This window comes from Pterocles gutturalis, unplaced genomic scaffold (assembly GCF_000699245.1).
Source record: "Pterocles gutturalis isolate BGI_N339 unplaced genomic scaffold, ASM69924v1 scaffold27932, whole genome shotgun sequence".
NCBI classification, from domain to species: domain Eukaryota; kingdom Metazoa; phylum Chordata; class Aves; order Pterocliformes; family Pteroclidae; genus Pterocles; species Pterocles gutturalis.
Window position 1 is genome coordinate 10,512 of NW_010113623.1, and position 11,795 is coordinate 22,306.

The window sequence follows — 11,795 nt, forward strand, 5'->3', positions numbered from 1 at the left end:
AGATGCTTACAGTAAATAAGAGATTCCTTACAATTAATACTTAAGGAAAAATAATGACACTTGTTAACAAGATCTCAAAGTATGCCTTGTGAGTTTGCCTTTAAAGTATAATTTTTTTTTTAAATATTGACCCTGCTACATTCTACATGGTCAATCAGTTCTCAAAATTTGTAGGACTTAATTATGCAAAGATAATTATGCAAAAGGTTTATCTCAGATCATGCAGTGTTATTTCTAGCTATGGTAGCCAGCAGAGACAAGCATGAAGATTATTCTATAGGTTTATGGGTTTTTTGCAGTGAAATCTTCTAACCTGAAGATAATTAGAATCTTCAAGATGACCTTTGGAAATCCATCTATTTTACTAGTACTTAAATCTTTCTTCTGTTGACTTAACCATTTTTGTTCTGTTATTTTGTTCCATATGCTAGCAGTGGAACGGGTTGGAATAACAGTAATAAAATTCGGAGTAATTGCCCATTGGAATACATTAATATTGTGTACTTTTTCAGTGCATCTCTTAATACATGATTTTGTGCATGTCTTCAGATGTGCATGTATCATTTATATAGCAGTATGAATGTTGGTGGCTGCCCTGGCAGCATGGAGGATGGAGCTTGTTAGGTTATATAATCATATTACGCCTCTTCCAGACACAACCTACTGTATTCAAAGCATGGATAAAGATACTGCTGGCCGGACAGTGTTTCATAACAGCAACACTTCTGTACCCTCTGCCAGAATTTTGACTTCCGGATGCAATTTGTTTCAATGCTTAACAAGCCTTATGGTTCCAAAGTTTCTCATAATGGCTAAATTGTATATGTGTTGTTACAGTTTTAAGCTCTTACTGTCCTTTACTATTCCCAGTGGATGTGGAAAGGCATTTAATAATCTCCCACTTTTGAAATAGCCTTTACATATGTGAAGACAATAATCATGTACCAGTGTTCCTAGACTTGCAGCTCTTAAACTGGAGGTGATGGGGAGGAGAGGCATGATTTGGGTGTTTGTGAGGAAGCAGGGCACAGAACACTGCTGTATGTAGTTTGGAAAGGTGGGAGCAGTGAATGGGGGTCCACACTAGTGTGTTAGTGTTAGGGAAATCCTGAAAGTGTTAGTTCTTCAAACTTGTCCTTCCTCGTCTCACTCTTGAGGTCTAAGTGACTTTATAAGAAGGGCCAAATGCTTTCTTCAGTCTTCTTGAAAAGAATTCACACTTTGCAGGTGTCATCTGGTTTTTACTCTTTTCCTTCACTAAAGTTTTTGTCTCCATTTCTCTCAATCTAGAAGGGCCAAAGCTACTGAGATGGAGTTGAAGGAGAGAGGAGAAAGGGAGTTGGGCAGGGGAAGAAGCACATGTGGGAAACTTGGGAAGCCTGTACGATGTCACTTTTGAAAATCTGGAGAGGAGCGGGTTTGAGAGGGACCTTATCCATGCTTTTGTGAGGGAAAAGCCTGTCTGATAGAGAAGTAGCTCCAATTTTGCACGTGGAAGATGAGAAAGCTTTTTTATCTGAGTTCACACAAAACTCTGTTGCTTTAAATCACTGAGAAGAGAAATAGGCGAGAAAAGACTTCTTGAACTGAAAGTTAAAGCCTTCATATAGAGCCTTAATTAAAACTTGTAAGGGAAGGAGAGGTGCTTAATACTGACAGTAACTTAATTTGTAAAAATAAATGCAGTTCCACCAAAAAAACTCAGGCGTTTTCTTGCATAATCTCCATGGGTTGTGGGTTTTCTTGCACCTGATCACCTTTCACGTAGTATATGCTCCAGGCTATAACTTGCTTCTGTTCCTCAGATTTATCTCTCGTGCCACCGTGCAAACACATGTATGCATATTCACCACATTCGCTATATGAAAATTTCTGATGTTGCACTTCATCCACACATCTACCCCTTATCTCTGAAATGCTGTCTACTAACTGCATATATATATATGTATGGGTGGATACATAGGTATAGAGATACATACACACTCTCATAGGTATTGCTATGAGTGGATAGAAATGTATGTGTATGTACACATCTATACATGACAGAACAGGTGTCCTGGTCTTAAAAAAAAAAAAAAATTAAAATTGAGGACTGCTGTAGACAGCAGTGTAGGCTTACAGGAGGGCAAGTAGCAATTTGTTAATACTTGAATGTATTAAATATGAAGTATCAATACTCATATATACATATGTGATAGTATACATAGTGAATTTTTAGGCTGTTTATAGTATTTTGGAAATTTTGAACTCTTAGAAAATCTGATTTATTAGAAGAGGAAACACTACATAAATATGTCAGCAGAATGATTGGGTTAGCTGCTTTGACAATAGTCTATATTGCATTTTTTAGCGTATACATGCGTATTTAGTTTCTGCAAAATCATAGATCTACTTCACATTGTGTAAAACTGAGTTCATATTCTTTTGAATCACATTAATCAGTGAGTTTATTTGTGATATTTTGTTTTGAGAGTGTTGTCACTGTCATGTTATAAAAAAACAAACACTAAAACACTGTGTTTTAATCACATTTTGACATACCACAACAAGACCTTTCATGATGACAATGGTTTTATGTAAAACTAATATATTGACTGATTGCCACTATATTATTTAATATAGATAAATATGTATGAACATATGTATTGGTTCAACATTACTTTGTTGCCTTTTCTTCACTTTTGTTCTCTATTCTTTCTGCTTTCTTTTCTCTAGGTCCTGCTAGCAAGTAGTTTTATACCAGTATATGCAGGAATGAAGCCAGTGGAATATAAAGGAGAGGTAATTTTTCATTAAGTTTAACTACCAGTGTCAGGGGGGTTTTTTGTGTAAGAGCATTCTTCATTTATACTGTAATTGTTTGATCTTAAGGGAAGACAACTGCAGTAATACGTTTTATAGAGTAGTTATTGTTTCCTTTGATACTGTAGATTAACACCATGAAGGATGACATGAGCTTGTTCACATGTTGTTTCAAAAATTGTGGGTGCTGAACTGAAGTTATCTCTGTGGCCTGAAGCTCTTTCCTAAAGATAACATCTAACATGTACCATGAGAACAAGCTTCTCTTAGTAAAGATGCTTCTCATGACAAGCTGTGTTACCAACTCTAAAATATTTTTTGCAATTTAAAGGAGCACAATTCTGCTTTTCTGTTTAATGGAAGGAATGATAAGGGAGGTCTTGGCAGGCTGGACACTGCTGGAGTACATGTATGTGTTTATGTATGTGTTGCTCTTACGTTCTGTACAGAATTACATGTTTACCACGTACCTTCAAATCTCTTACCTCTGGACAAGCATTAAGGAATAAATTCTTTTTCTCCCCTCTATAGCACATGGCTATGATATTTTGAGAGGTATGGTACTGTAATAAAAGCTGTTTGCAGTTGCCTGTGCTTGGTTTAGCTTCAATAACTTTTGTCTTTCTTACATAAATATATTAAGAATAATTTTGACTGTTTGTCATAATTGCTAGAAGCATGAGAATAGCCATTATTTCTTTCAGAGAAGTGCTATGATATTCTTTCATTTCTTTCCTTATATGATGCCTTTTGAACATCTATAATCCTCACAGCCACCCTGCCAAAAAAAAAAAAAAAAAACACCACAAAACCATATGCAATTTTCTCTAGCAAGAGGGAGTTAGAGTTTGTTGTATCAGAAAGCTTGTCAGCTTTAGAATTAGGTATACAGCAATACATACCAGCTAAAATATTTGAAGGGTTTAAATCAGTATTGCCTGACTGCTTGAGTTAATTGGAGGCTGCTTGCAGCTTCCCAGGATCCAATTTTGTTGACTGGAGTCTTTGTATGTTGCTTGTGCAGTTCAAAGGGTATACATGGATGTTGTAGGTTCAAGCTGACATTGTTTAAAGGTAAGGAAGTGTCTCGTTCTTAAATTTCTTCTGTTCTTTCAATTAAGAATTTGAAAGTTTGGCTTAGAGTTTTGTCCAGAACTTACTTAAAAACCCTTTTACTGAACACTGCTATTATGATTTGTCTGAGTATTGTACAGTTTACTGAAACATCTGCAGCCTCTTCGTAGTGGACAGTTCTTGTTCCTGCCCAACTATTTTTTGGGTTCAGAAGTGAAATCAATTAAAGTTTCGTGGAGACTGGTTCTTCTGCTACTTGAAAGCTTGTTGTCATTCCCAAAGCTTCTTACTACTGTCCTTAAGTGAGATTCAGAAAAAGCAATTTCTAAGAAGGTTACTTTCATTTATTGTTATTTGTTGGAATTATTAGTTCTACATGTCTGCACTGGCTTTTCTCATGCTCTGTAAAACACTGCATTTGTGGTTTGGGAGTGTTTTTGGGTTGTTTTTTGAGAAAACTATTGCCCGTAAATGAATATGATTTCCATTCTTCAGTCCAAAATAATTATAGCAGCATGAGAGCAAAAACCATAGGATCTCTGTTGCAGTAATATTTCCATGGTTTGGCATAGTGGGTATAGAGGTTATGTGGGTGGGTAATATGAGCCCTCAGGCATGCAGTCTAGAGCCAGATACATGATTGGGTATTTAAGGTGCCTTTGTACTAGGCTTCCAGTAACAACAGGGCAAACTTGCTTTATGTGAAATTATCTTTCTTTGATTTGGTTTAGTGGCCTCTGCATCTCTGGCAAGGTTAGTCTTTAAGACAGATGGAAGATCTGCAGATGATTGAGTTGACTGTGTCTGATGATGAGGCTGTAGTTTGTGTCACTGTAGTTCTTACAGAATAGCTTTGTAAAAACCATCTGCTGGTAAATGGGTAGGTCCTGTTAGGCCCAGCCTGCATCCTTGATTTCATTGTCTGGTTTGGTTTTCATTACACATTATTTCGGAACTTTCTCTATCTTTGCACTGTACTTACAAAAAAAGAAACTAATTCAGAAGTTACCAGGAATTTGCCTCATCAGCCAAGGAGCATTTTTCAAAAACTGGTTAATGTAGTTAAAGGAATCTGGGGCATTACATCTCTTTATTTTTAGCATATGAGTGTTTTATTTTAACAATGTAACATGAGGGACTGTGGAGCCAAAATATTTTTGATGGAGAAGCAGTTTCTCCCAAATGCTTGAAAGAAAATAAAATGACAGAGATCACGTCAGTCAGAAATAACAGAATCTACAAAAGATAGTACTTATTGAAAAGTATCGCCCTTGCCTTGGTAAAGGTTTTGATTTTCAAATAAATATTGAGGTTACATAAGAGAAGGGAAAAACCTAAATAATCAGAATTTTAAAAGTGGGAGAATTTTTAAGTCATGCAAGTACTAAGGTAGCCTTGGAAAAGACATGAATAATGTCTGTTACAATGTCTTTTACTTCGCCTAGACAGGCACTCCACTGTTTTGGTCACTGTCATAACTGCAACAAAAGGCACTTAGTACTCCAAGGAACATTGAATATAAGTCAATGATAAGTTACTGTTTATAGGCATACAAAAAAAAGCCTTGATCTTAGAAATGTTAAGATATGTTGCAGCTTTACTCACAGTTATTGCAGCAATGGTGTAATGGAGTTTTAGAAGTCTGAAAGACAGCATTAAATAGTTTTGGATTTTATTTTTTTTTTTTTGCCTCCTTTTCTAAGGCAAAACAATCTGAATTCTAAGCATTGAGAAACACGGTTTTTGTGGAAAGTGAAGGAATCCAATGGCCGATAGTGAGTAGTGACATCATGAGGTAATGTGAAGAGTCAAGCTCTAAAGCATGTTATGAAATAATAGGGTGAGAAGGGCCATGGAGACTATTGAATGTGAATATTTGTAGCTTACATTTCAGGAGCATAAAATAAATGTGAAATGGCAAATTTCATCTGAGAAGGTGAAGAAGAGGCTAGGATGGATGAACAAAGCAACCTCCCCAACCCACTCCCCGAATGGTGCTTGCTATATATTATCTATGTGTAAATGAGTAAATCCATGTATTGCCAGATATGGGAGTTGACAGTGGAAGGAGGGGCAAGTGACAAGAAAATCTTTTGGTTGCTTGAACTCAAATATGGCACTTGGAGAAGTCTATACTTCTAGAATTAAGAGGCAGTTTGCTTTAAACAAGAGTAAAGGACACAGCAGAGAGGGATCTGTAGAAATAAGTGATGGACCTCAGAGAATCTCAGGGACTTGAGATAGTACTTCCTGTATAGCAGTCACTACATCATAAGCTAGTGTCTTGACAACACATTGAAGACAAGTTTAATTTAGATGTCATGAACAACTTCCCAATAGTATACTTCTTGTGGGAGATTTTTTTTTTTAATTTTGTGACTAAGTTCCTGTGGCATTTTCAGTAATTTTGTGGGAAAACTTCCATTATTTTGCCATTTTATAACGGTCACATATAGTATCACCTGCAGCAGAAAAGCAGTCTTCTGCCCGATTGGTGCTAAAGAGTACTAGTACAATTTGCCATTTGTTTGTGGTGCTCTGTGTTAATGGAACTTGAAGCCGATATCCTGGAAAATTCAGTCTATCTTTGGGGAGGTCAAACCCTTAAGAAACACTGAGGTGAATCTTGTAATATTATCTCTTTCAGTATTTCAACTTTCCTAGCTTTAGGTGTCTGCAGTATTTACTTAGATGTCTGCGTCCTTACATAGTTATAATGTATGTTTCCTTTATAATTAGTGGAGAAGAAGAGAGGAAAGCACTTTTTCAGCACAATTCAAATCAGATGTAAATGCCTACTTTAGGATAAGGTGAATCATGTGTTAGAAGTGTTTTCTCTCCCTTGACCATAAAGGAAGTGTAGAATGACTAATTTGGTTGTAGATGTGTAAACTTCAGTGAGATGCATCTGATCACCAGACCTCATGTATGATGTCAGTAAATGCATCTAACAAGCAGACTGATGTTGAGTTTTGGGTTATACATGTAAGCACAGAAAGAAATATGAATGTATAAAATACATCTGATAGGGATTTCACAGTTGTCCTTGTTTTTACTGGGATGGAATTTGGTTGTAGTGCCTGTCAAGATCAGGCTTGTGCCCCTAGACTGCCTTTAGAACCAAGAGTGGGATCTGCAAGAAATTAATTAGTTGTTTTAGTTTTTTCTTCCTTATTCTTTCCTATACTCAACTGCTGTAGCAGACTTGATGTCTGCTCCCTCTTATGTGCCCTAAGTTGTTCAGCTCTTTCCCACCTTCACCCTCCACTTTCCAGCTACTGCTGTCTTGTGTATGTTAGAAGACAAGAGTCTCAGGAAGGAGAGAGGTCATGTTGCAGTAGCTTGTGCAGTCCGTTTACCTGCACATGCAGATTGTCCAGCTCCTGGTTTGAATCAGTGATGTTTTAGAGGAGTACACACTATCTGATATGGTTCACATGTGATATTAACAATGCTATCTTCTCATGTACGTGTTGAGAAAAATTCTGCATGGGACATTTTGTTATTGCATCAATTAATGAAACTTATTAGTATCTTGATAAATATATTGCACACATATTTACACACGATGTCAATCACTGGTCAAACACTGTGTACATCGTCAGTTCCTTGATTTTTATGCCTCATACTGAAGCCTATGCATGGTATTCTGAGAAGGAAACTTGTAAGTTTTCTTGAGAGGAGGCAGGGACAGGAAGGACATGTTCAGTTATGAACATACTGTACTAAGGTTACTTTAAAAATATTTTTATTTTCCAGTAGAAGTGGGTTGATGGTGGCCTTACCAATGGCCTTCCTATCTTGCCTGTTGGAAGGACTGTGACGATTTCTCCTTTCAGCGGTCGATTAGATATCTGCCCACGAGATAAAGGTCGTGTGGATCTTTACGTTAAATTTGCAAAACAAGATATAATGGTGAGTTGCTTGTTTACTAAATAACTTTAGAAGAAGAAAAGGTGGTTGAGCAGTTAAGGTTATACTTCTTTTTAAGTGTTTATTTTCTGTTTATGTATCAACTTATTTTCACATTTTATGTTCTGCGAATGGAGTGTAACTTTTTTTTGTAATCTCAAGAGAAGGAAAATGTAGAATACATTTTTTCAGAAAGGTTGAAAAGCATTCATATAGTACAAAATTGAGCAAATTGTCACAGACTATTAAATGTAAACAGTCTAGGCTTAAGTATCAGCTGTCTATGGCTAGGCAGATTGTTTTTTTTTTTTTTTTTGGGGGGGGAGGGGGAACAGGAACACTTCTGCAGAATACCTCAGGAGGGGGAAAATCCAGGATATCCCTTTATACTTACCAAAATTAGCTGCTCTAAATGAATTTAAAATACAAGATTAAGTCGTATGTTTGAAATGGTATGCAATGACTTGTCACCTCGTTACTCAAGAGAGCTTTTGTTAAGATTTTGAACATTTGTGATAACATTTTTACAGAAGTTATTTTGTTAGATGTTACACAAACTTTTCTATATATTGAAATATAGACTAAGACTGATTTTTCTGGATTCGTTTTCATCACTGACATTTCTGTTTTTGCAAGCTTTGTCTTACAAACTTTAATAACAGTATTGCTTCCTTTGGCATGATGAAGGAAAATATTGAATAGCAGTAGACCTAGCTGTCAACAAAACTCCGTTGGGAAAAAAATAGCAATAATTCATATTTTTAAAGGGTTTTTTTAAGACAGTTATTAGTATGTTTTCTTAATTTGAGTAGTGTCATCCTAAATTGAAACAATTTCAGAATCTTTATAATGTTTCACAGAGAGATTTTAAGCATGATGGTACTTGGTAAATGATAGCGCATGAGATTATTGATTTAATATCTATTAAAAATGCATGCAGTTGCTTACTGGATGTTTGTATTGGTATTATGATTTGTATCTAATGTCTAGTGCATCTAGAGGAGGAAAAGTGAGCTGGTGATTAGTTTAGAGATAGAAAATTAATTGCAGTTACATTGCTTCTAGGGTCTCCACAAGTGCAGACTTGTGGAGAATCTCAGGCAATATTTTAAACTGTTCGATTTGTAGCAGCCTTAGCTTTTAGAGTTGCAAAAGTGTAACTAAGAAGAATTTTTTTTCAGCAATATTGTAATCTGCATAAAATTGTCATGTATTTTAATTTAACTAGACTGGCATGTAAAGTTTTCTGTCTCTTTGAACCTTCTCCATCTATTAGTGTCAGAATTTGAATAATTACTTCAAATAATGAAAATTATTTTGATTTTGTTTTTCAAAATTGTGTATAATAAAGTATGTGGCTAACATTAATTTACTTGTATAAATGAAGCGCTCAGAATTTTATTAAATCTAATTATATTTTTAATTTTGTTATAAACAATATAATAATGTCTTTATTCAGGAAAAATTTCTAAATCTTCTTACACCATCAAAATGACCACTTGAGATACTGAGTACTTCTTAATCTGTTGGTAATACAAGCTACATTTGTACTCATATGTTAAACATTGCCTGGGAATGTTCCCAAGAATGTGATTGTTCACGCTAGTAAGCTGTCAAAATATTTCCTTGCACAAGTTAAGCATGTGCCAGCTACCACTCTGCCAGATAGTTCTGGGAACGTTTCCGAAGTTAAAATGTTACAGAAACTTTGGGCAGTTTTGCAGGCAATCTGTCTTGGAGGCTGAGAGTTTAATAGTGCATATGCAGGCTGTTTGTGCCAGTTAAGTCTTTGCAATCAGCAGTGTACCTGGATATGGTTAATTTACTAGTGTAGACATAGCCATGCTGGTCTTTTGTTTTTCTATATGGTACATTAAACAGATGACAGAACAGATAGCAACGCAGTCAAGTCTAGGTAAGTTGCTTTAATAAACTAATTTATAGCGTCTCGCTCTGTTGCAGCTGTCGCTGGCCAACCTAGTAAGACTTAATCAAGCTTTGTTCCCACCAAGCCAGGAGAAAATGGAATTGTTGTACCAAAATGGATTTGACGATGCTGTGCATTTTTTACTGAAAGAAAACTGGTTTGAATAGATGGTACATAGAAGATTAACGAAACCTAATGGCTGCCAAAACACAGTTAACAGGCATCCTACAGAATCTAAGGGATTGCTGTCCTAATTCCAGTTTATGTAAATAAAAATCTCAATGGAATTGCATTTGCTTCTGCTGAGAAAGTATCAGTTGCACTCCAAAGACCTGTATAAACGTGTCAGAATGGGATTGTACTTGCCTGCTAATTGTCTTGTTTCGAGGAGGTTCAAGCTTAGATCCCTTTTGCTTCACCTGAGGACTTGAGTGTGGGATTTGTAAAAAGCTCATCTTGTCATAATTGCAGAAATTTGGAAAAGTCTTTTTTTGATGTTATTTGAGAGACAAATTGTGCTACGAAAAATTATAATCTGTATTATTCGTTTAATGTAATAGTTGTGTGTGCTAATTGGATGCTTGCAGTATTGCTGATCTAATACATATCTTGCAGTGTTCTAAGGGCTTGATCACATAGCACTAGCCACAAGAAATAAAGCACTTGCACTCTTTTACTTTGTGCCATTTTTTAACATTAAAAGCTCTTGCCTTTTTCAGTGAATGTGGTCTTTTAAAATTTGAAATACTATTTGAAATTTGTAACAGAAGTGTGATGTTTGAACTTAAAAGGTCTTGTAAAGAAGGGTGTAAAAATTGTCATATTTATTATGTTTTCTTCCTCTGCTAAAACTAAATAAATATATTTTCTTGAAACTTTTGTCAAGAGCTCATTTATAATAATTTATCGGAATGCTATAACAACCTGATTATGTGCAAAAAAACTGTCTGTTGGAGAGAAGTTGAAGTAACTCAGCAGGTAATGAACTCAGACTTGTGTATCTCATTCTTTTGCCATTCACCTTTCATTCACTGCCTTAAGTGCAAGTTCAGGATTTTCAGTCTTAATGCCTAAATCCTAAAATCCACAGCTGTTTATTTGAAAGAAAACAGTGTTTGTTTTTTAAATGTGTGTTTTAAGTTGATTTCTTAATACTTAAAAAAAAAAAAAAAAAAGGAGATTGAATTAAACATGTATGAAATTATAGAATTCCCCAAAAACAACAGAAAATCTGGGGAGGTAAAAAATAAGATAAAAATCTGCTATAGCTGTTTCAAAGCCTCTTTGGCACATAACCACCAGATTTATATTCATGTGTAGACTGCATCAGATGAGGATTCATGTGGCAGGAATTGAATTCCTTTATTACCATTTTTTATAATGAAAGAAATAAAAAAAAAAAAAAGTGCTGATGGAAAGCACCTTTCATTTTAGAACAAGCAGCTCTTTCTAGATGCATGAGGTTCTTTATGCAGTGAAAACAGGATAGCCTGCAAGATTTCCAGATCTGTAGGACAGCATTTTTGCATGTAAAACTGAGATAAGTTACCTTTGTGCTACCAAGGCACCTGTGCCTGGCTCACTTGCATACTTATTTATGCAGAGAACAGCTTTAAGCATGAATAGAAATAACAGATAACACTATTAAGAAATTATCTCCTTTCACACTGATCTGCCATGGCTGAAGTCTCTGATTCAATGGCAATACCTTTTTTGGCACTCTGCTGGAAACTTGAAGCAGCTCTTTTTTGCTTAGCATTTTGGGGGGTTGGAGCTACCCATAAGCTTCTGGAAACAGTGAACATCTTCAAATCGGTTACCTTTCAGACTATAATGGCACCATCTATATATGTATGTATTTAGAGACCCTGTACGAAGCTTGTTTATCTGGATGCAGTGTTTTAAGATTTTTAAAGGAGAAGACTGTTAAATACGAAGTTCATTTACTGATGATGTATGTTGCTTTTGAGCATCAACACTATCACAGTTTGCTATGCTCTTTAATCCATAAAAATCTGACTTCTTTCAGCATGTATTAATGTGATCCACAGTATAGAATCATAGAATGACCCGGGTTGGA

The 11,795-nt window shown here is 35.6% G+C and overlaps 1 protein-coding gene across 1 annotated transcript in view; it reads left to right on the forward strand.

Annotated features, from left to right (window-relative positions):
- The window catches only part of PNPLA4 (patatin-like phospholipase domain containing 4), a 19,402-nt gene extending 9,235 nt beyond the window's left edge, over nucleotides 1–10,167 (forward strand). Inside the window, exons 6-8 of the mRNA XM_010074582.1 lie at nucleotides 2,716–2,781; nucleotides 7,639–7,791; nucleotides 9,751–10,167. Coding sequence (XP_010072884.1) covers nucleotides 2,716–2,781; nucleotides 7,639–7,791; nucleotides 9,751–9,882 — 351 coding nt within the window. The 3' untranslated portion in view covers nucleotides 9,883–10,167. The remainder of the gene's footprint in view (nucleotides 1–2,715; nucleotides 2,782–7,638; nucleotides 7,792–9,750) is intronic.
- The last annotated feature ends 1,628 nt before the right edge of the window (nucleotides 10,168–11,795 follow it).